Source organism: Pan paniscus, chromosome 4, assembly GCF_029289425.2.
Source record: "Pan paniscus chromosome 4, NHGRI_mPanPan1-v2.0_pri, whole genome shotgun sequence".
Lineage (NCBI taxonomy): Eukaryota > Metazoa > Chordata > Mammalia > Primates > Hominidae > Pan > Pan paniscus.
In genome coordinates this window covers 63176018-63201505 of record NC_073253.2, presented here as the reverse complement: position 1 = coordinate 63201505, position 25488 = coordinate 63176018, and the positions used below count along the sequence as shown (strand labels likewise).

The 25488-nt window shown below is 34.8% G+C and overlaps 1 protein-coding gene across 7 annotated transcripts in view; it reads left to right on the top strand.

The window, feature by feature from the left end:
* PARP8 (poly(ADP-ribose) polymerase family member 8) overlaps positions 1 to 25488 on the top strand; it is a 188165-nt gene that overhangs the window by 73286 nt on the left and 89391 nt on the right. For 5 of the 7 annotated variants that reach the window (XM_063604478.1, XM_034960114.3, XM_008952720.4 and 2 more), the window contains 5 exons: positions 12269 to 12306; positions 21723 to 21812; positions 22372 to 22442; positions 23900 to 23977; positions 25227 to 25321. In XM_063604478.1, coding sequence (XP_063460548.1) covers positions 12269 to 12306; positions 21723 to 21812; positions 22372 to 22442; positions 23900 to 23977; positions 25227 to 25321 — 372 coding nt within the window. Of the gene's footprint in view, positions 1 to 1140; positions 1248 to 3977; positions 4099 to 12268; positions 12307 to 21722; positions 21813 to 22371; positions 22443 to 23899; positions 23978 to 25226; positions 25322 to 25488 lie in introns of all 7 variants that reach the window. The other 2 variants (XM_055112394.2, XM_055112393.2) reach the window with 1 other exon arrangement.

Below are 25488 nucleotides of genomic sequence, written 5' to 3'. Positions count from 1 at the left end.
TTACATATTCATTGGCTTAAGAATGAGTTGCATTTGCTAACTAAATACTTACTAATCAAAATATGTCATCAAAATATGTCAGATTTAAGCACAGTGCCCTTATAATTCAAATAATTATACTTTACACAATCTTATGAGAACAAAACATGTTCTGAAAGCTTAATGAATAGTGAAAGGCTAACTGATTTTAGTAACCACTTAGAAATACCATTCTGGAGTCTATAAAAGTATTACTATTGCCCTCTTTAGTTGCTGTTCTCCCAAAAGACTGTATCCAAAAAGAAACAAGAAAAGCAGTGGATAGGACTAGGGCTTTCCAAATGTAGCTTTACATACATATAGTATTTAAACAGAGTAATGAATCAGTGCCTGTGAAGGCCTGAAATAGCATGTAACCACTAGGGGAAAAATTGTTAAATCATGAAGAAAATGATTTTATCTTTGGCGAGCAGAAAAATATTAAAACCTGTGCGCTTGCAGTTTTTTCTTATGTAATGTATAAATGTCTAATTTATTACAATTGTTTTTAGATCATGACCTAAAATTTATTCTATAAAATTTATGAATATTGCTTGAAACTCTAAACAAATTGTGTATTTACTACATTAAAATAATCAGGTAAAAATCATAAAATTAAATCAAAGCTATATGTTTACATTCAGTTTTTAATGCAAATAGCTTATAGATGCTTACACTGAAACATCTCAAGCACTTTAACAGGTCTGCCTAAAATTAGGATGATTTCAGTTGTAAGAAACAAAAATATTTGTTTTGGCTTAAACCAATGGTGTCTAATCTTTTGGCTTCCCTGGGCCGCAGTGGAAGAATTGTCTTGTGCCACACATAAAATACACTAATGCTAAAGAAAGCTGATAAGCTAAAAAAAAAAAAAAAAAAATAGCAAAAAAACCTCATAATGTTTTAAGAAAGTTTACAAACTTGTGTTGAGTTGCATTCAAAGCCATCCTGGACTGCATGTGGGCCACGGCTTGGACGAGCTTGGCTTAAACAGTAAAAAGGATAGTTATTTGTTCATGTAATAAAAAATTTATTATTGATAATGGGACGTAGGCTTAGTTTACATCAGGGCTGTGCCTCTGTCTCTGACATTTTCTAAGCTCCACATTTTTCTGTATCAAGCACATTCCTAGACTGGCTTCCCTGTGGGTGTGAGAAGGCTAACCAGCAGAGACCAGAGCTGTCTGCTTCCTCATTCACATCTAGGAGGAGCAAGAGACTTCCCACAGGTATTGAATCAAAGTCCCAAGCTCTACTCTGAATGGAGCACCCTGAACCAACAACCATTGAGGCCAAAGTGTAGGACACAGGCTAGGTAACTCCTCTTTCCTTCCATTGCAGGGGGATCTGTTATCCTGATGGCTTATCCAGTCATTCAGTCTTCCTCTCCACCTGGGAGAAGGGATTCTCCTCATGAAAACCTTAGGGCTTCCATATGAAGAAGGAGAGGAATTAGTGGAATGGATATTGAGGAGGCCTTTGGATGTCCATTACAGATTTATTCTGCTTTTACTCATTCATTAATTTTTTTTGTGGGGAGATGGGGGTGGGGAGGGAGTTGAGAAATCATTTTTTTGATCATCTCCTCTCGCTACATCAGCTGCATTCTTCCATATTTCATCTTCCTTGTAATCCTCTTCACAACACTAGTGGAGTAGATATTATTAATCCAAATAAGCAGAAAGGAGTTAGCCAATTTAATTTTCTGAGGTTTATATTGTAAAGGCAAAATTTAATTCAAGCCTATTGTATACTAAAGTCTGTGCTCTTTCTCCTGGTTGTAAAATAATTCTTATTTACACAATAATTTTGTAAGGAAGTTTATTCAGACTTGGAAGATCAATGGGTATATACATATATATATATATATTTTTTTTGAGACGGAGTCTTGCTCTGTCACCCACGCTGGAGTGAGGTGGCACGATCTCGGATCTCTGATCTCGGCTCACTGCAACCTCCACCTCCCAGGTTCAAGCAATTCTCTGCCTCAGCCTCCTGAGTAGCTGGGATTACAGGCACCCACCACCACGCCTGGCTAATTTTTTTGTATTTTTAGTAGAGACGGGGTTTCACCATCTTGGCCAGGCTGGTCTTGAACTCCTGACCTCATGATCCACCCACCTAGGCCTCCCAAAGTGCTGGGATTACAGGCATGAGCTACTGCGCCCGGCCTGGGTTTATATATTTTTAGTAAGCATTCATTCTACATATATTTATAATGTTCCCACTATGTGCTAGGTAGATGGTAGGTGCTGGAAATACAATGGGAAGAAAACAGGTGCCTTCTACTCTATGGATTTAGCAGGGGACGCAAATATTAATAAGTCATACAATCAGCCATATTTACAAACTGTGTAACTGCTCCGTAGTAAGATCTGATCAAGTCTGGGAAAGGTCATCAAAGTTTTTTCTTAGGAGATGACATCTGAATTGAGAACTGAAGGATGAGACTGAGTTAACCAGGTCAAAAGGAGGAGGGGAGAGAGAATTCTCCAGGCAGAGGGAACACAACATGCTCAAGAACTGAAAGGAGTCTTTTTTGTTGGAGCATAGCGAGAACAGTGGAGCATAGAGAGAACAGTTGGAGCACAGTGAGGCAAGACAAAGATGAGATGCGTAGATAGGGAAGGTCTTGCGGGGGCTTTAGGTGCTATTAAAATTATGTTTGAGCATGGCATGGCGGCTCATGTCTGTAATCCCAGCATTTTAGGAGGTGCTTGAGGCCAAGAGTTTGAGACCAGCCTGACCAACATACTGAGACCTCATCTCTACACTAAATTTTTTCAAACTTAGCAAGGCATGGTGACTTGGGTCTGTAGTTCTAGCTACTTGGGAGGCTGAGGTGGGAGGATTACTTGTTGCCAGGAAGTCGAGGCTGCAGTGAACCGTGATTGTGCCACTGCTCTCCAGCCTGGGCAATAGAGTGAGACCTTTTCTCAAAAGAAAAAAAAAAAAGATTATATATTTGATATTCCACAAGAAATTAACTTGGAAAGAACTTATTTTATTTGCCTTAAATATTTAAGATGCTGAGGGTTGTATCTTACTATCGAAGTTCTTTCTAAATATTTATAGTGTTTGTTCCCTTTCCTTGACAAAGCCTTAGTTGAGCTATAGAGTTATTCAGTCATATTTAGTTTTTCTGTCTTGGTATGCTGTGCAGATCATTTATAGCCTCTTTAAACTTTTTATGACGACTTAAAACTTGAACTTAGATATAAAACAGTGAAGGTAAAAACATCTACATGTTAGTGAATATTTATCAAAAGAATACTGAATTAGTTATAGTTACAAAGTGTTCAGTAAAGAAAAGCTCAAGATATTAAACTTTCGGGATGCAATATGGAAATAATATTTATATAATTAATTTAATCGAGGTGTTAGTGTTTGATGACATGCTCTATCTACTATTCATATTTTATTGGAATTGTATTGTTGTCCTTTTATTTGTAGTCATGAGTAAAGAAAAAGAGAGAAGCACAGCTTTATTTAAATATGTTGTTGTCTTTTGCATGGAACTAAGGTAGTGTAAAAAACCATTTTCTCACTTGCTTTTTAAAATACCATTATAAAGCTTGCATCAATGTTACTAATCAATGTCAGACTTAGTTCTCTCAGGTTCCTCCCTGTTGAGAAAATAGCTTACTTAGAAGTCCAGACATTTAACTTATAGTGTAATATTTAAGCATAGAAGTTGCTGACTTGGCCACTTCTCTAAAAATCAAACAAACAAAAACATTACTTTTGATCCTGTTACTTCACTTGCTGAAAGTATAACTTAAAAAATTACCAAAATAAGTTTTGAAAATAGGAAAATATATTATTGAGAAACTAACTTAATGTTTGTTGGGCAAGAGTCTTCATCCTTTTACCTTAGTAAAGGGTAATACGTAATTTATTTCATAGGTGAGAAAGATGTGTTTTCTTTTCTTTTCTTTTCTTTTCTTTTTTTTTTTTAGGTAGAATTTCATTCTTATTGCCCAGGCCGGGTGCAATAGCGCGATCTCAGCTCACTGCAACCTCCGCCTCCCAGGTTCAAGTGATTCTCCTGCCTCAGCCTTCTACTAGCTGGCATTACAGGTGCACACAACCACGCCTGGCTAATTTTTTCTGTTTTTAGTAGAGACAGGGTTTTGCCATATTGGCCAGGCTGGTCTCGAACTCTTGAACTCAGGTAATCCGCCCGCTTTGGCCTCCCAAAGTGCCGGGATTACAGGCGTGAGCCATCGCCCCTGGCCACATTTTATTTTCTAGAATGAGAACTTAGTGTTCTTGTCTTCATGTTGAGTGGTTCTGAATAAGGGAGGGGGCAGATATTGTGTGCAGTAGTTCATATAATCCTATTTTTGGCAGTTTGGCTTAAAAACAAATACATTTGTTTATTTTAAATAATGCTACCATTAATATCTTTGTGGCTAGTTTTTTTCCCCACTCACATAGTTACATATGTTTGATAGATTTCAAATTGTGGAATTGTTAGATTAAATTAATAGAACAAAGCCCCAAATGGAGTGTGGGTTTATGAGTTCTGTGCAGCAAGTAGATGGATTAATCTTAGATTACAAGGACAGATAGTTCCTTCTTCCTGGGTACAAGGAGAGGAGTATGAGCTTGTAGGTGGTTGGTGGGAGACAGAATAGAGGGAATGACTTGAGGAAGTAACCATATGATAATCTCTCTTAATGTGGAAAGAAAGCATTTTGATGAGAGTGAAAGGGTAGGTTGTTATACGGTGTTTGGAAAGCTGTGAAAATTTGCAAAAACAACTAAGAAGAAAAAGTAAGGGGGTTTATGAAGAATGGGTTTCTCAGGTTACTGAGCAGAGTTGTTAATAGATAATATTGAGAACCACATGTCTGTAGGGCACCAGGCCCCTTAGTTTCATTGTCCTTTCCAGCAGCATTCAGAGCCCAGGTCCAGGAGCTGAGCATGGCAAATATGACCTAATCTGCAGTTTGGAGCTGGTAGGATCAGGTAGTCTGCAGGGGCAAGGTAGGCGCTGCACATTGAAGGAGTCCAAGATGCTGTGGAGAGAGCAGTTAGGTATCTAAAATCATGGGAAGATGAAAATGAAGCTCAGAGGGACTGGTAAAGACACAGAGTGAATGCATTGTTTAAGGATGTTAGAAGTAAGAGGAAAGGAGTGAGAGCTGGAAAATTATAAAATTGTGGTTAGAAAGTGGGACATGGGGGTTTGAGATTTTAGAAGGGGAGCCATTCACTCCAAATCAAGCTTCAAGGTATAGCCATTTGGAGATTTGGTGAGCTAGTGGTAAGGAAAACGAGGCCATGGAACTACGTGCAGCTTAACGTTGTCCAAATGGATGGGAGTGATGTCAAGATTTTTGGTAAAGAGGAAAAGAAGGTCCTAGAGCTCCCCAACCCTGGATAAATGACAAAAAGATTGTAGCTCATAGTGGTGAAGAATGAGGATGCTGTAGCTGATTGACCTGCACAATTTGAAAATGTTTTTGGAGGGTGAAATGATGATGAACATGAAAGTGAATGTTTTGGGAACTGAATGGCATTAAAGTAGCAAAGGTGAGCTTCTAGTATGCCCCAAATTACCTTCTAGCTTGAGACACTAGAGTTGGGTCTGGAGGTGGGTAGTGGGACAGCATCTCTTTCACTCTGCAGCACTTGAAGAGTAAAGAAGACAGAATTAATAAGTGCTGGAGTGAATTTTCTTCTAGAAAGCTCCAGTGTGTCTGGGGGTGAGATGTGGTCTCAGGTTTCAACTGCTGACTTGCAAGTGAACAAAGACTGAGACCTAACCAGGCACGATGGCTCAAATCTGTAATCCCAGAGGTTTGGGAGGCTTGAGGCCATTGCATTCCAGCCTAGGTGACAAAGTGAAACCTTGTCTCCAAAACATAAATAAATAAATAAAATTAAAAATTAATTGATTAAATAAAATTGAGATCTGTACTCCTAAGCATCTTCGCTAGGGTAGAGGATTGTTTGTCATGTGCAATTTTTTGTTTCTGCCTTTTGCTTTTTCTTATTTAAATTCTTAAAGTGTGATCTAACTGGGAGGGATAAAAGATACGAGGATGTAGTTTATTGGAGAAATTGTTTTAAATATTAGCAGGTAAGTAAAAAGGTAATGTGCAATAAAATACTGGTTTTTACTTGTTCTGTCAAAACCTCTGGGTGTTGTTGAAAAAGCATGAACTGAGGATCCAGGAGTTTGACGTTACAGATGGCAGTTATGGGCCCTGCTTGTAAAATCAGATAATGAATTGGTGCATCGAAAAACTCTTTTTTAAGTCTAAGATTCTTTTATCTTCAAGCCTAAGTTCCAATCTTTATTACATAGAACTACCATCTTCCACTACTTTTGAAAGACTCTTCTTAGATCCATGAACTTGGGAGTTCAGACCAGACTCTATCTGTTCTTAGCTCATTGCAGACATTTCAGAAGGAAAAGGATGGTAATGGAGTGATTGGGAAGTGTAGATACAAGAATGACCTTATTAAATGGTTCCAGTTATAGGACTAAACAAATATATGAAGAGAATACAGGATTAGGTAGATATGGAGCAACTGACAGCTGCTTTGGGAACTCCTTTAGAAGTTGTTGGCTATTGGGAGATGTCTTTGGTTGGGCCAGATGCTTTCAGAGGAAAAAGAGGTGAAAGTAACCATTTTGTTAGAAAATTATTGAGGTGCAATAAAATAATTTTTAGATTCTGGTTTCAAAGTTGTGACTTTAAGAACCATGCATCACACTGTTCATATAATATATACCAAACACATATTTGACTGACCTGAGTTTCTGGCAAAGCACCTCAATGTAATTAATTGTAAGTCAGCATATCCCAAAATTCTGAAGGCTTTTTTTTTTCTCTGAATAGGAATTCAGAGCTTGCTCCAGGGATGTGAGGACAAAAGATGAGTATGACTTTTAAAAGGAATTCAGAACTTGCTCTAGATTTTGCTTTCTTCTCATGTCCACCTTCTTTCACTTTCACTTATGCTTCTTGACAATATTTTCTGCCTGCTACATGGTATTTATTATGTACAGCACATACTAACAGTACTCTGCAATCTACTTAAGCTTTGCTCTTTCCACGTTTTTTTGGTACTACTCATTAGATCCTTGAGCCAATCATCCATGTCTGTTTGTACTAGATTGTTTCCCTTAGAATTCTGCAAGTCACAAAGTGAAACTGATTAGGATTTTACAGTCCTGGTGATTTTCCTTCTGGTATACCACTGAGAAAATGCTGTCGCACAAGGGACTGATGAATCATTTTGCAGGATTTCTGTTTGCTATTTTCTATTTGAAAAATTAGGTACGTTCACGAACATGGGAATGTCTCCTAATATCATGAGGACAATACGACCATAAAATAAAATAATCAGTGTTGGTTTGGGTCTCAGATAAATGTAATATATTGTACTTTTTAGCAAATTGAGTTTCCCAGAGAACATTCATTCATGTAAATTTCACTCCTATAAATTTTAATTGCTTGTATTGGAAGCTGACTAAAATTACTCAGCACCTGCTGTTATGTGTCTGGCATTGTCCTGGGGTCCTTGCACCTGTTAAGCCATTAAATCATCACAGCAGGCTCTTAAGGTAGGTATGGATTCTTCCATTTTACTAAATAGAGATTGAGTCTGTGAGTGTTTAACCAACTTTTCTTATGCCTCCCAGCTAGTAAGCCTCAAAGCTGCATTGGACTTCTATTTGTCTGTCTTGAACTACAACAGGCCCTCTAACTGGAGGTAGACAAAGGAATGAATTAAGGCCTCATTTTGGATTCAGACATTGATTTAGATGAAAAATGAAGCCAATTGCCATTGGTTGAGATGGTAGGCTGTTGGGAATTAATTCAGCTTAGTACTGAGTATAATCTCTGGCATTGCCAAGCTTCTGTCACATAGCACTGCCAGATCAGAAGGGTGCCTTGATCATCAGTTTTATTTCTACATAGTACCATTCGACAGTATAAAGGAATGGATCACGGGAAAATGAATTCATATGGGGTCATAGTGTACATTTCCCCCCAGCTTGTTTTGGGGCACCATTGTCATGGATATTTTATCTTCTAATGTTTGGCATGTTGATTCAGGGCCATGATTTCCAAAGCTGCTCTATTGGCTGAGGTCCAACATCTGCCATTTGTTCCTGCATTCTTATTCCTAATACATACCTTTTCACTGATATGTGCTCATATTTTACTACTATGATAGCTTCTTAATCTGATCTCTCTTTTCTTCAATCTATCCTAAATATTAGCTATCAGAGTATATTGTTCAAAATACTAATCTGCCTGGAAATACTGTTATGCTTCATAATCTCTGATTCCATTTATGTATTATTCTTGAAATGATAAAAAATTTAGAGCTAGGGAACTGATTAGTGGCTGTTGGGCTTAAGGATGCTTGGGTGAAGGGAGATGGATATGTCTCTAAAAAAGGTAGCACAAGGGAAATTTTTGTGTGATCAAATAGTTCTGTATTTTGTTTGCTGTAATGGGTATGTGATGCACATGTGATAAAATAACATAGAACTATACTCAAACTTTGCACTAATGTCAGTTTCCAGGATTTGATATTCTACTGTAGGTACATAACATGTAAGCAATGGAGGAAACTGGGTAATATACATGACACTTTTGTACAGTCTTTTCAACTTTATGTGAGTCTATATTATATAAAAAGTAAAAAAAAAATACTACTGTGCTTTAAAATGTTCAAGTTCCTTTGTCTGTCATATTTATATATCATATTCTCTGGTTCCCTCTAAATTAACCATCCAAAGGTGTTACCTCTGATATATATATTTTTTTCTGTTTAAATCTTATTTGGCATTAACACAATGTTTGGTTCATACCAGGTTACCAAAAAGTGTTCCTTGAATTAAAACTGGGATTAATGGTTTTAATCCCAGTGCTTTAGAAGGCTGAGGCAGGAAGATCACTTGAGGCCAGATGTTTGAGATCAGCCTGGGCAATATAACAAGACCCCTGTCTCTATCAAAAATAAAATAAATTAGCTGTATGTGGTGGTGCAAATCTGTAGTCCAATCTACCCAGGAGGCTGCAGGGGGCAGTTGCTTGACCCCAGGAGTTTGAGGTTACAGTGAGCTATGATTATGCCATTGTACTCCAGCCTGGGCAACAGAGCAAGACCTCATCTCTAAAAAAAAATTTTTTTTAAATGGAAAAAATTTGCTTTATGAAATAAAAATGTATCAAACTTGGTCTGATTACTAATCATACTTCTTTTCTACTCATCTACTTATTCAGTTGTGTTTTTTTTTTTTTTTTGTCTCTTCCTAATCTCTTTCCAAGGACTGAGCAGCATGCCAGGGATTTGACTGGTGGAGTTGGGAACTCTTTTCAAGGACTTAAGACTCAAATGTCATAAGGGCAAGATGAGCCAGGGAACCCAGGGTATAAGCTATGCTGACTCATGTTCATCCATTCATTCAAATTTATTGAGATTTGTGTTATAGCTCAGTATATGATCTATCTTGATATTCTGCAGTTATAGTGTTCTATGAAAATCAGTTTCAAATATTCTGTGTTTTTAATTTTTTTTTCTTTTTGGTCTGGTTCTGTTAATTACTCAAATTATGATTGTTGAGTTGTTCATTTTTCCTCTATTTCTGTCAGGTTTTGCTTCATATATTATGAGGCTTTGTTATTAGGTACATACACATTTATGATTGGTATGCCTTCTTCCTGACGAACTGACACGTTTGTCATTACGAATGATCTCTTTATATCTGTAGTCCTCAGTCTTCTGATGCTTATTGTTTGCATGGTGTATCTTTTCCATTCTTTACTTAAATCTATATGTGTCTCTATATTTAATATGGATCTCTTAAAGATAGGATAGACCTTGCTTTTTTTTTTTTTTTTTTTTTTGAGACGGAGTCTCGCTCTGTCGCCCAGGCTAGAGTGCAGTGGCGCGATCTCGGCTCACTGCAAGCTCCGCCTCCCGGGTTCACGCCATTCTCCTGCCCCAGCCTCCCGAATAGCTGGGACTACAGGCGCCTGCCACCGCGCCCGGCTAATTTTTTTTGTATTTTTAGTATAGACCTTGCTTTTTTATCCATTCTGGTAATCTTTTCCTTTTATTCAGTGTGTCTTGTTCCATTAACATTCAATGCAGTTATTGATATGATTAGATTCAGGCTCTATTTACTTTCTGTTTTCTATTTGTTCCTTCTGTTTTTTGTTCCTCCTTTCCTGCTTTCTTTTGGATTAAATGATCCAAAATGATTTTTAGAATTATTGTGTAATTTATCTATTAGCTTTTTAAGCAGTTTGTGTGTGTGTGTGTGTGTGTGTGTGTACATGCTATAGGGATATTTCCTTTTCTGATAGTTATTATTTAGGGTTAATATATCATTTTACATCATATGTAAGGATTTTGCAACTTCATTTTACATAATATGCAAGGACCTTGCAACTGTTTAAGACCATCCTACCCCTCCCTGTTACAATGCTGTAATCATATGTGTGTGAAGTGCTATAATTTTACTTTTTAACAGTCAAATGTATTTTTAAAGCATTAAAAAAATAGTGTTTTATATTTACAGTTTTCAGTGCTTTTCATTCTTTTGACTTTCCGTCTGGTATCATTCATCAAGAAGAGCTTTGTTTAAGACTTCTTATACTGCAGGTCTGCTGGGGACCAATTTTCACAATTTTCTTTTATCTGAAAGTTGTTTTATTTTTCCTTTGTTTTTGGTGGATCTGTATGTATAATATATGGGCTGAATAGAGAATTCTGGCTGAACAGTTGTCTCCTCCCCTCCCCAAAAGTCAACATTGGTTCTTATCACTGTTTCCTTGTGTGTAATATGTCGTTTTATTTTTCTCTGACTTCTTTTAGAATGTTTCCTTACATTTGGTTTTCAGCAGTTTGACTGCATGTACCTAGGTGTAATTTGCTTTGTGCTTTCCTGTTTCAGATTTTCTGAGCTTCTTTATTCAACACATCTTTGTCTTTCACTCAAATTGGGACATTTTCAGCTCTTCTTGATATTTTCTGCATTATTCTTTCTTTCTTCAGCCTTCTAAAACTCTAATATACAAATGTTTGCTCTTTTGCTAGTGCCCCATAAGTCCCTGATAGTCTGTTTTTGTTTGTTTCTGTCTTCTTCAGATTGGTTTTTCCTTTACATCCTTAAGTATACTTATGATAACTGTTTTAACATTATGGTGGGCTAATCCCAACACTTGGATCGTCTTTTCTCTTGAAAATAGGTTACATTTTTCTGTTTGTACATATATTGATTTCTGATTATATTGGATTCACCCTGTGAATGATGCTTTGAGTAGATTCTGTCTTCTATATGTTCCTTTAAAGAGAATTAGTTTTTTTTGTCTTAACAGGCAGATAATTGGCTGAACACAAACTAAAATTTGACTTTTCTGTGGCAGGTGGCAGCTTCACTGATGCAGTCAGATAGCTAATGTTAAACATGTGCTGTGTGTCATGCACCAAAGTAAATGATGACACTGCAAATATAAATAGACGTAGATCTTAACCTCATGGGGCTTGCTATCTAGTTGACAGAGATAAAAAATGAACAGATAAATATGTTCAATTTTCATATGTCATATGAGGTAAGTACATAGAGGCAGCAGGGTTACTGAGAAGGGAGTTGTGCAATTGTTAAAATATAATTTAAAAATTATTTTGAAACAACTCAATCCTTATGAAAATAGAATAAAGTTTATTTATATATACGTGTGTGTGCGTGCATGATGAAAGATTGATAATATTACTTACACTTCCATTATATTTTGTTAATTCTTTTAGAAAAAGACCAACATTATCAAAAGTACTTCATATTTTGGGGAAACTATTAAAAATGTTTAAATTCTTGGGTGCTGTACTAAATAAGAGAAATACTTTTTTGGTAAGAAAAGATGATTTGATGAAATCTGAGCAAAGAAAACAAATGATCATATAATAGGAAAAATAGACCTTGTTGAAATAAAAGACCTGTCTATACTAAAAGAAATATCCCTGTTGGGAGAAAGATATTTCAAAACTGTTAGACTAAGACCCATTTAGACTAATGGAAAGTATATTTTAAAAACCTGTGTTTCTTATGGCGGATATAAAAGTGGTTTTTTAATCTGTTTTGGAAGTTTCCTGTTTATACTTACATCTTTATAACTGAATGGGTAACATGGGTTTGGTTTGTCTTTTTTTTTTATAAAAGCCTGTCTACCTTAGCAATAACTTGAGCCTTTTTTTGTTGTTGTTTTAACAGTGTATCCTACTCAGTACATGTATCTGAAGATTACCCAGGTATGCTTTTCTTGTTTTATTACAGATATTCATATCAGGGTTCCTTTGAATATTTTTTCTTCTGGAGATGTAAAACGCATATAAATATATTGAGGGGTGAAACATTGGTAGAGGAAGCCTTAAAGCTATAGAAGAATTCTGCTTACTGCCTGCGAAGTACATGTCTTACTCTGAGACACAGTGCAGAATCAAAATAATTTCCCAATGAAAAGTTCTTTAAAGATCCCTATGATAGTTCCAGCCTGTGCATTTACATCATTACAATTAAAATAAAGAGATCAATGGTCTAATTGTTAGTTTTGAACATCATTTGGCCTTTCATAATGTAAAAATAATAGGTAACATTTATTTGTTTCAGTCAGTTTTCTAAGTGTGTGTGTGTGTATCTATTTTTTCTTTTCAGTATTAAAAAATAGTAATTAGTTCATAGTTTGGTATGGAGATAATGTAAAACTTACTTGTTTAGCATTTAAGTATTTTCTGCGGCAGTTTGCATTAAGCATTTAACCATTTTATAAGATCGTTACATTTGAAAGTACTTTCTTAAATCACAAACTTCCTTACAATTATTTTGCTATGCTCTCCATATGTTTTAAGAATAGTATTCTATAAAACTATTGTACAGTTATACAATGAAGTTATTCATTAAGGCTATGCCTATTTTTAATAGTAATACAAAAAGTGTTCTAGAGAAATTTTACTGGAAGAACGAATACAAGAAGTATTTATAAGAAAAATACTTTTTATAGATGGTTATGCCATCAGCCCTGTCTGATAGTGTAGCATGTTTTTGATGCTATGTTTGCCAAGTATGTTATGAAATAAAAGCCCCACTATTTATTGTAAATACAAAAATTAATGTGCTTCTCATCTGAGGCAGATCATAGAGATGTCAGCCATGAGAAGTACAGGACTTTAAGTCAAGGTAATAGAAATAATAGTACAAATTAAAGCCCAGGTTGAAGACACTAAGTGAATTAATCTGTAGCACAGGATGTATGGTAGAAGATGCCTTTAGTAAACCAAGTGGGCCAAGTGTTTAGCTCCCTCTTGTGGCCAAGAGGTATTACTTGGGCTTTTTCACACTTCACGGGAGCCCCACCTGGAAATGCCAATATACAAACATTGAAATTCTAAAAAAAGTATTGGTTATCATTTGTGCTCTTTTTACTGAATTCTCTAACTGGAGCAAGTTTGCAATGAATTTTCAATATAACAATTTCCAAAAGGAAGGAGTGTAAGTATATATATTTAATCTGTTTGGTGAAAGTAGGTTGTTATGCTGCAATAAAATATGATCACAGAAGACGGAGATTAGTGCATTCTGGTTTAAATACTGGGGCAGAATTTTCAGTTGGCTGATGTAACCAGTATATCAAAATACACTGTCCAGTGCACAGTATACCAAGTATTTGCACATACATAATTTCATTTGATTCTCAATGCCGGTCTGTAGGAAAGGCAGAACAGGGCAGTTTATAATATAAATTCATACTTAGAGAAGTGTGCTGAGAGATGGTAAGTATCAAATAACATTTCCCCAAAACATGTAGTTTGGTGATAAAATCAAGTCTGTAATTCAATTCTGATTCCCGTTGCCTCTGGGGAAGTAGTGTTAGTATTTTTATGGAGCTTTCTTCACAGTGAAATTAATATGATAATGTTTTCCCCATTATTAAATTTTAATCCACATTTATTTGTACTAAGAGTTGTTGGTTAATATGCTTGACTTTTTAGGTAGACATCTTGTTTTATAACTTATGTGTTTGTTCTTCCTTTCCAACATTTATACCTGTTCTTGTTGGCACTGGAATAATTTTTAATAATAGATATGAAAGTTGGCAGCTTTGTCCCTTTTTTCAAAATTAGTGAGCATGCTTCCAGTTGTTTTCAGAAAGGAAATTACTCTTTTTCTCATTTACCAAGCTTTTGTTTAAAAAAATGAATATTAAATCTTTATCAAACTATTGTTTGGCATCTGTTGAGGTGTCATATCTACTTTTTCCTTTAAACAATAAAGTAACAAATTATATTAGCAAATAACTCAATGTTGAGCTATGAGAATTATGTGTTATGTCATATACTTTAGCATTAAAGAACTTAAGTTGCTGAAGGAATTAAACAACTCTTTGAGCATTTGCTAGAACTTGCAAACAAATCTGTCTGAGCTTTTTAGGGATGGTTCTGGGGCAGTTGTCTTATTTTTCTGCCATGATTATTATCTCTTCTGTTTTTCTGTTTCTTAGTCATTTTAAAATATGTCTTCTTACTGAAAGTTTCTATGTTGGTGAAATGTCCAAACTTTTTTGCAAAAGTATAGTATTTGGTCCGTAATTGTAAAATTCTTCCATGTCTCTGGTTATTTCTCCTGGCCCATTTTTATTGTTCATATTTGTTCTTGTTCTTCCTTCCGTTGGTTTGTCTTCCAAATAGTTTAGCCATTTAAAAGATTCTTTGAAACAAATAGCTCTCTTTAATGTTGCATTCAATTTCTAAATGCAGTAATCTTGATACTACATTTATGAATTCTTTCTAATAATATACCTTAGGCTTCCCCTCCACCTACTTTTCCTGGATTATTTGGATCAGTTATTAAGTAATCATCTAAGTTTGAACATATGAAAATTTCTTTGCTCTATGAAAATATATCAGTATTATCCTCCAAAGTCAAGATTACATCATTCTAGCTTATGTCCCTAGGAACAGATTTGTCCTTTTATAATTGTGATCTATTAATTAACTTGTGCCATCTATTGAAATTTATTTCATACTTTTAGTGAAATGAAAATTTAGAGGGCCTTTGTTGAGTCAGCATATATGATAGCATGTATATAAATGAAATACTAAATGATATGTTGACTGTTCATGATTAAGTGAAGAAATAGAGAGGCCTTGTGATTTACTTGTACTTCTTTGTGGATTTTATTTTGAAGACAGCTTTTTTTTTTAATGTCAGAGAATGAATTACACAATAGTTGTGTATATTACAAGTCACAGGTTGGCTCTACTATAATGGCAGAGTTCTTTAATTTTCTCTTTCCGCTTTTAATTAGAAAGGCTTACCTACTGTTGGGAGTGGACTCTCTTATCCCTAGTAGAGGAATGAAGGGATACTTTCTGGATCCTCTAGCACCTGTGAGTCTAAAGAGTCTTGACCTACATGATATACTTGAGCATTAGGTATAGCCTGTGAATAAACCTCTTAAGTGAGAATTAGAATACTATACAGTCTATATCAAATTATAGCCCCAAAAATATAATTGTTTTTATACCTAATAAACATTTATATTTTATAAGACATTGCAACTTTTTAGTGACAATACTTTCCATATTTGAAAAAGGACATGGTATAGTGACAAATCATTGATTTTTGGATTCAGGCAGATTCAAGTTTTACCACTTACTAGTGTATAGTTAGTTAATTAATAGTATTTAATTTCTCTGAGCCTTAGTTTCCTAGTATTTAAAATAGGGATAATAATTGACTGCTATAGGGGATGAGGTGAAATTATGTAGAAAATTCAGCAAAAATATCCAGAATGTAACATGAAATCAATATAATTTTTTTAGAGTTATAATTATTATTTATCTTAAGTTACATCAGTGAGGGATGGAATGACTTGACTTAAATGATGCTGTATTTGGAGCAGAATAAAAGCAACAGTTTAAGAAATACTTTTGCACAGTTCTATTCATCTCTCCCCAAGTCTCAAGTGTTCATGAAAGTTCTGGTAATGCTTTGCATAGTGTTAGAGAAGTGAAGAGAAAATATCTTGCTGTTAACAGCTTTAACAAAGATCTGTAGGTCCTCTATAAAACATACACATTAAAAATCTAACTGTCCCCAGAGGTTTTCAGAAAAAAAAAAAAAAAGAGCTTAGAAGTCAAGATGGAGAATTCCAGTGGAGGAATTTGAGTTTGAAAACATTCATATATATATACACACACACATATATATATTTTATTATACTTTAAGTTCTAGGGTACATGTGCACAACGTGCAGGTTTGTTACATATGTATACATGTGCCATGTTGGTGTGCTGCACCCATTAACTCATCATTTACATTAGGTATATCTCCTAATGCTATCCCTCCCCCAGCCTCCCACCCCACAACAGGCCCCAGTGTGTAATGTTCCCTTTCCTGTGCCCATGTGTTCTCATTGTTCAATTCCCACCTATGAGTGAGAACATGTGGTGTTTGGTTTTTTGTCCTTGCGATAGTTTGCTGAGAATGATGGTTTCCAGCTTCATCCATGTCCCTACAAAGGACATGAACTCATCATTTTTTATGGCTGCATGGTATTCCATGGTGTATATGTGCCACATTTTCTTAATCCAGTCTATCATTGATGGACATTTGGGTTGGTTCCAAGTCTTTGCTATTGTGAATAGTGCTGCAATAAACATACGTATGCATGTGTCTTTATAGCAGCATGATTTATAATCCTTTGGGTATATACCCAGTAATGGGATGGCTGGGTCAAGTGGTATTTCTAGTTCTAGATCCCTGAGAAATTGCCACACTATCTTCCACAATGGTTGAACTAGTTTACAGTCCCACCAACAGTGTAAAAGTGTTCCTATTTCTCCACATCCTCTCCAGCACCTGATGTTTCCTGACTTTTTAATGATCGCCATTCTAAGTGGTGTGAGATGGTATCTCATTGTGGTTTTGATTTGCATTTCTCTGATGGCCAGTGATGATGAGTATTTTTTCATGTGTCTGTTGGCTGCATAAATGTCTTCTTTTGAGAAGTGTCTGTTCATATCCTTCGCCCAGTTTTTGATGGGGTTGTTTGTTTTTTTCTTGTAAATTTGTTTGAGTTCTTTGTAGATTCTGGGTATTAGCCCTTTGTCAGATGAGTAGATTGCAAACATTTTCTCCTATTCTGTAGGCTGCCTGTTCACTCTGATGGTAGTTTCTTTTGCTGTGCAGAAGCTCTTTCGTTTAATTAGATCCCATTTGTCAATTTTGGCTTTTGTTGCCATTGCTTTTGGTGTTTTAGACATGAAGTCCTCGCCCATGTCTATGTCCTGAATGATATTGCCTAGATTTTCTTCTAGGGTTTTTATGGTGTTAGGTCTAACATTTAAGTCTTTAATCCATCTTGAATTAATTTTTATATAAGGTGTAAGGAAAGGATCCAGTTTCAGCTTTCCACATATGGCTAGCCAGTTTTCCCAGCACCATTTGTTAAATAGGGAATCCTTTCCCCATTTCTCACTTTTGTCAGGTTTGTCAAAGATCAGATGGTTGTAGATGTGTGGTATTATTTCTGAGGGCTCTGTATTGTTCCATTGGTCTATATCTCTGTTTTGGTACCAGTACCATACTGTTTTGGTTGCTGTAGCCTTATAGTATAGTTTGAAGTCAGGTAGTTTGATGCCTCCAGCTTTGTTCTTTTTGCTTTGGATTGACTTGGCAATGCAGGCTGTTTTTTGGTTCCATATGAACTTTAAAGTAGTTTTTTCCAATTCTGTGAAGAAAGTCATTGGTAGCTTGATGGGGATGGCATTCAATCTATAAATTACCTTGGGCAGTATGGCTATTTTCACGATATTGATTCTTCCTATCCATGAGCATGGAATGTTCTTCCATTTGTTTGTATCCTCTTTTATTTTGTTCAGCAGTGGTTTGTAGTTCTCCTTGAAGAGGTCCTTCACATCCCTTGTAAGTTGGATTCCTAGGTATTTTATTCTCTTTGAAGCAATTGTGAATGGGAGTTCACTCATGATTTGGCTCTCTGTTTGTCTGTTATTGGTGTATAAGAATGCTTGTGATTTTTGCACATTGATTTTGTATCCTGAGACTTTGCTGAAGTTGCTTATCAGCTTAAGGAGATTTTGGGCTGAGACGATGGGGTTTTCTAAATATACAGTCATGTCATCTGCAAACAGGGACAATTTGACTTCCTCTTTTCCTAATTGAATACCCTTTATTTCTTTCTCCTGCTTGATTGCCCTGGCCAGAACTTCCAACACTACGTTGAATAGGAGTGGTGAGAGAGGGCATCCCTGTCTTGTGCCAGTTTTCAAAGGGAATGCTTCCAGTTTTTGTCCAGTCAGTATGATATTGGCTGTGGGTTTGTCATAGATAGCTCTTATTATTTTGAGATACATCCCATTCTTATTCTATTACTTTAAGTCCTTTCTTTAACCCTTTTTACGCTCCACATTCTTCTCTAAACAAATATGTTTTTTTACAAATGTCAAAATAATTTGAGGAAGATTTAGAAGTAATTAAGCAAGAACAAAAAGCCAACAGAATGGATTCATACAGATGGGATGATCATCAAAGATCATGAGCAAACCTCTCATTTTATAGCTAAAACTGTGGCTTAGGCTAAAGGAGATCAATAGCTAGTCTGCAGTAGTGTCTAGATTTTTCTTAATCTTGAAATATTTAATTGTCAATTAAAGCTTGATTATAGTCAAGGTATACAACATGATGATTTGATATATGTATACATGTGTAGTAATTACCACGATCAAATTAATTAACATATCCATCACCACCCATGTTATACATTAGGTCCCAGAACTTGTTCATTTTATAGCTTTAACTGAAAGTTTGTACCCTTTAGCTAACATCTCGCTGTGTCCCCCAGCCCCTGGCCACCATTGTTCTTATTCTCTGCTTATACTAGTTCAACTTACTTAGATTCCGTATAGAAGTGAAATCATGCAGTATTTATCTTTCTGTGTTGTCTGGCTTATTTCACTTGGCATAACGTCCTCCATGTTCATCCATGTTGTTGCAGATGGCAGGATTTCATTCTTTTTCAGTTGCTGAATGTAGTATTTTGTTGTATATGTGTACCTCAGTTTCTTTATGCAACCATCCATTGATGAACACTTAAGTTGTTTCCACTTCTTAGCTATTGTGAATAATGCCACAATGCACATGGTGGTGGAGATATTGCTTCAAGATCCTGGTTCCATTTCCTGTGGATCTCAAAAGGATTGCTGAAATGGGTAAAGTAGAAGAAATAGATAAATTCCTAGAGACCTATCAAGACTGAATCATAAAAAAAACAGGCCAATAATCAGTAAGGAGATCAAATTAGTAATCAAAAATCTTCCAAAAAGAGAACAGAGTGCTTTGAATTCAGAGTGAAGTGAATTCTGTCAAATAATTGAACCAGTTTTCTAGGTTCAAAGCATAAAGATGTGCTTTCTTTCCTGTTCTATGTTTCTGATCATAGATTGGGTCTATCTCTGTGATCTGATCTGGCCTATTATGTAATAATGGCAATGTAATAAATAATGTCATAAAACCTGGAAACATTTTTATTTGGGGTAAATTAAGCCAAAATAGGAAATTACATGGGTTCTAATGCCTAAACACTAATCAAAATACAAACTATACAAAATCTTTCAGAAAACGATATGTTTGAAGGCATAATGCTGTCTAGCCTATGCAACTTATAGTCACCAAATTACATTCTCTTGAATCAAATCTCACTGTCTTCCAGTGTTGACACTTTATGTAAGCCATTTTGATAGAAAATCCTTTCTATTTAGTTATTCACTCCCCTGTTTTCTTAAACATAATGTCTTAATTTACTTGCCTCTTGGTGTTTTAGTAAAATCTTCGTCATTCTATGATACTGTGAAATTGCATGATGCTATCCACCTTATGGATTCTTATGGATCTTCCCTTCTACTTGGTGTCCAGCTTTTGTTTCTGTTGGTCTAATGCTGCCTTCTAATACTCTTTTTCTCCTAAATGTTAGCTCCAGGGAATCCATTGTGCACAGGGAAAACAGATAATTAGGTTTTATATTAAGTAGCAACCGACTTCAAATCAGTGAGACTCTGAGTGAGGATTTAAGACATAATAAAAAAAATTGACTCTAATAGGCGTTTTTGATACTTACTGAAAGTATGAGGTTACTGGCAGAAGAGACTCTAGATAAGTGATCAAAGTCTCAACTAATGAGATAATAATTAAGTTTATATTAAACCTGTTTCTTAATCTGTGGTCCCACTCGATAAGCATGAAAACCTCACATGCTCCATGAAAATATTGGAAAACTAAATAAAGCAAAATTTGTGATTGCACTAATCCAAATAATGAGGCAAACATCTTTTGTCTCAAATTTAATTCATATCCACTCCTGCTTAGCTCCCTGACTGTTAAAGCCTTAGGTCTGTTGAGAATCTTTTGCAGCTAACCTGTACATACAGATCACTATCATTCACTCATTACTTGAGGCTAAGAATGCTACAGATGTTTCTTTGGAAATAATGACTTAGAGATGTATTAATTAAAAATTGTGTTCTCATTGTACCGACACAATATTATGAAAACTGGGCTCAAAAATATCTTTTAATGTGCATTCCCTGTGCCATAAGAACAACTAATTTCTCCTAGCAGAAATTGATCCATGCTTCTATTATGTGTTCGTGATATTTTATACTATTTAGTAGGTCATTGATGAGTGCATTATAGGACCATTATTAATGAATTGATAAAGTGTGGGTCAAAAAGCTCTTCTGAGAGACGCCCTGCAATCATCAATGAGCAAAGAAAAATAAATACCTAAGAATTGTATTACCATATACTTGGAGACCTGTATTCATTAGGGAAAGAGTGCTAAACTCATAAAAATGTTATTTTTTAAAGAGGAAACAAATAGTGAATAAGAAATTTAAGGACCCTGTAGACTAACTTAGTATTTTGTGCACTCAACTTGTATAATGCATGTAGCTAATTTAATTCATGGAAGAATGATAATTGTGAGACTTTATCAATTTAAAAATATGTATTAGAGCAATATGGAAGGTATGATTTACAACAAAGTCTTCAGCTCAAATTTTTGAATGATTTGATAATGAATCTTTCCTTATTTTTATTTTTTATTTTAGAGATAGGGGTTTCACCATGTTGGCCAGGCTGGTATCAAACTCCTGACCTCGAGTGACCCGCCTGCCTAGGCCTCCCAAAGAGCTAGGACTACAGGTGTGAGCCACTGTGCCCGGCCCACTAATAAATTTTTTTTTTTATTGCAACAAATGCTCTTTTTCAGTTTTCTCTCTCCACTCACTAACCCTGCTTCCTATAGTAGATGCTGATATTGGGAAGGACCCTGTCCAGTGAGTTAAGGCACCCAGTTGCATCCAAATGATTCATTGCCATAAGGGATATTACAGATGTACCTGGATAGTCTCTATTCAAAATCTGTATTTCACCAGGAGATACAAATGTCTTTAAAGAGACTATTTACAATTACTTCACACATAAATCTGCAATTTACTTTATCATATTTTTTGAGTTTAATCAAACAGTAGTGTATGCTTTATGAGAGTTGGAACTAAAGTGATGTGCATATAAATTAGCTATTATTTTTGTAAAGGATGTATTTTTTAAACTTACGCCTTTCATTATCTTTTTTTTTTTTTTTTTGCAGATAATACATATGTGTCAAGTTCAGAGAATGATGAAGATGTGCTAGTTACTACAGAGCCAATACCAGTAATTTTTCATAGAATAGCAACAGGTAATAGTAGTATTATTTTTTATACTAGGTTAATTTTTTAAATTCCACTATCTTTTTTTGTTTGTTTGTTTGTTTCATTTAGCCAGTAACAGATATTTATCTTCTGTGTCTATAAATCCAGTCTCCATACAAATTTTCTATCTAAAGTACATTTTTTAACAATTTTGTAAATGCATAAATTTAAAGTAGTTGTAAAAAAATTCTGTGTAAATGTATTATGCTGACATTGCTGTTGTAAAAATATTTTCCTACATAGTGACAGACTGAATATTTTAAAACCACACTTACAGCAATGAAGACACCATGAAATATAGAGTGAGAGCTGAAGGAATTTGTAAAGTGGTGGTTTAGTTTAATCACATCTTTCTGCACAGTGAAAAATCAGAATAGCTTGCGTATTGTGTAACTCCTCAACATGACGTGATTTCGAAATATCCCTTACTTCTTTTTCAGAGGAGATGGAATCACCTAAAGGGTAGTTTTATACCAAAACTTATGAATGCTTGGTAAATAGCATACTAAGTACCATAATATTTTTTAAATTATAACTTTCTTTCAGAATTAAGAAAAACAAATGACATTAACTGTTGCTTATCCATAAAATCCAAATTACAAAAGGAAAATGGGGAGGTATGTAAATTATGTTTTTTATTTTCTTGAAACAGTATAGATACATTTAAAATTTACTGGGTTTTTGTAGTTAATAGCATCATTAGTGAGACTAAAATGGTATATGGTGAATGAAACTCAAGCTAATGGCTCAGGGGTGTTTGGTATGGTAGGAAGTGGCCTAAAATTAACTCTGAGAAGAAAGTTCCCTTTAAAATCATAGAAAGAAATGTCTGGTTTAAATTAAATAAAATGTATATAAAGCTTAATTTATTCTGTATTCTTTCATCAAACACTGTAATTAGCTGAGGAACATTATGTAACTGATTTATAACTGCACGTGGCTATACATAATTTTGATGGGATCCTTAAAATTTTAAAAGATGATTTCTTTAGCCAAAGTAACACTGAGGTTGTACATAGTCTTATTTTCTGTCAGTATTTAAAAACACAAACTCATCTTTTCTCTCCATTTCCAAAGACTTTACTTGAATCTATAAATAAATATCTGGATATTAAACAAACAAAATGAGTGCAATAGGACCAGCAGTTCTTTGCTTTCAAAATTATGCATTTGATCCAATCCTCCTCTTCCTGTTAGTGTTGCACCATTCATTGTTCCCTTCTTTATCCACATTGAGAATTATTGGTTGAACAAAAGGATTGCTGAAACCAGAAATGGTTAGAATTTTATAAAACCCAAATTTCCTTTTGCATATTTTTTTGTTTGTTTTCCTTAAGAACTTGAAATTCAGTGTAGAAGTTTAGGGATGGTTACAAAACACTGGATGAATGGATTCCTGTGTCCAAATACCTACATTTCTCCTGTGTTAATAGGGCCAGTGATAGGAATACCCCCATGAATTTTCATTGTTTGTACTTCAGACATATGGCAGATGTGGCTCAGTTAATTAGAAACTCAAACTTCAAGTCGAAGCATATTAAATTAAATACCCTTTTGAAATCTGAATTCTGAAACAAATAATTTCTGTATATCAAAAGTTCTCATATGTTTCATATTTATTTTCATAATTTGATTATATATTATTGCATTTAAAGTTTCTTTTTTTTCATACCATTGTTTAGAGTTGGCAGGGGAAGTGAGAACAGCCTGGGACAAATAATGCTGAAGAGCTTTTTAATAAAATTGAATTAGTATAAGCTTGCCAAATGTTTTATCAGAGCAAAACTGAAGGTATAATTGATTATACATAAGTTTTTAATATACATCAAATATTGAATTGTGCATTTCCTGTAAAATCAGTGAAAGAGAACTTTTAAAACAGGTGTGCTGCTGAATACACTCACAAAGCCATTTGTCTCCCACTACCTTTTGTTCTGGGGTTTTACTGCACCAAGATGTTTTATATATAAAATCCATAATATATGCTCAAGACTTGCCTATTATAGTCACTTGCTATTTTAGAAAGGTAAAATAATTTGACCATTAAATTGTTTTCTTACTTTATTATTTTAAGGAGTCAAGACAGAATAGTACAGTGGAGGAAGATTCTGAAGGTGACAATGATTCCGAAGAATTTTATTACGGAGGGCAGGTAAGGAAACCTGGTCTTCCAAATACCTAGTCTTAAAGTTCTAATAGCCATGTTGTCCTAGTGGTAATCTGTGCCTGAGAGTTAAGGGACCTGTGTGTTGTTCAGGGTTCTGTAACTAACTAGAAAATCTATATAATTTATCTTTGCACATTTTCTACCTATTTTTAGAAATTAAGGTTCCCCTGCAGTCCTTTCAATTGTAATCATTTACTTACATTGAAGTCATCTTAATTCATTACAGCGATTTTGCAGATAGTATTTTATTATGCTTTTGACTTGAATTTCTTAAGCATGTTGTGTTCAGTCACTATTCTGAGATAATGACACTTGTAATAAAAGTGTATATTGTTAGTTTTAAATAGAAGTTGGTTAACCTTTATTAAATTTGATGGGCCCACATTACTGAGCATCTTCATCATTTGTTTATTTGTATTCACTGCCATTGAATTCTTGGTGTTGAAAAATTGTTATGAAGAATCATCATAATTTAAATATATGAGAATAGCCTAGCCACATGTATAAAATAACTCATCAGAATTTTTCAGGTTAATGTTAAAATTTAAAACTGAGCAATTGATTTTAGGGTGTGGCTGTAAAATATGTGGTTCTGTTTCTATAAACTCCTTGAGCAAATGTGCTTTATAAGTTGGATAGTATAATGGGAGGGTAATATGTTAAAGAAGGACGTTAAAGCCAAAATTATGTAAAAGAATGCAAGTAAATTTATTTATTCAGAATGAAAAATTAGTAATTTGTCAATCAAGCATGTGCAAGGCTACAGAGAGATGGATATAATAAAACGGGCTTTCCTCTCTCCAGGAATGTCTTTCTAGCAATAAGATAGTTTTCCCAACGAAATGATTCCTTTACCAGTATAACATTTTAACATTATGCAAAATCATTACTGTTTGATTTTTGTTTACACAACTAATTCTTACAGAGGGGAAGTAAATGCTTTTCTTCAGTCTTGATGTTCATTCTAGAAGTTTTTTAGATTATCTGCCAGACATTTACTTCACTAGTTTTTTACATTTGCTTTTTCTTTGTATTAATATAAACTAACTTTAAGTTCCAACCATAATCAATTTTTCTAGTCATATGTGAACCTAAGGATATTAGTGAATATATTACTTTATTGAAGCTAAAAATGCCCATGGCAAAACGCACAGGGAGACCTGTCTCAAAAGGTTGCTTAAGTTTTTGATTCTGTTCACTTCTGAGACACTTTTAAATTATCCCTTTTCATCAGGTGAACTATGATGGGGAACTGCACAAGCACCCACAACTGGAAGCTGATTTGTCAGCAGTTAGAGAGATATATGGGCCACATGCAGTTTCTCTCAGGTAAATAAGTGTCACTGGTGAATAAAATTAAAGTTTTATGGTAAGTCATTGAAATTTACTTTTGGAGTAATTTAAATTAAAGGAAAAATTTGGGGTTTTAATTGTATTTTAAAGTGTTTTAGAAAGAGTCTACTGTTTATCCTTACACAAAATGACATATTTATGTC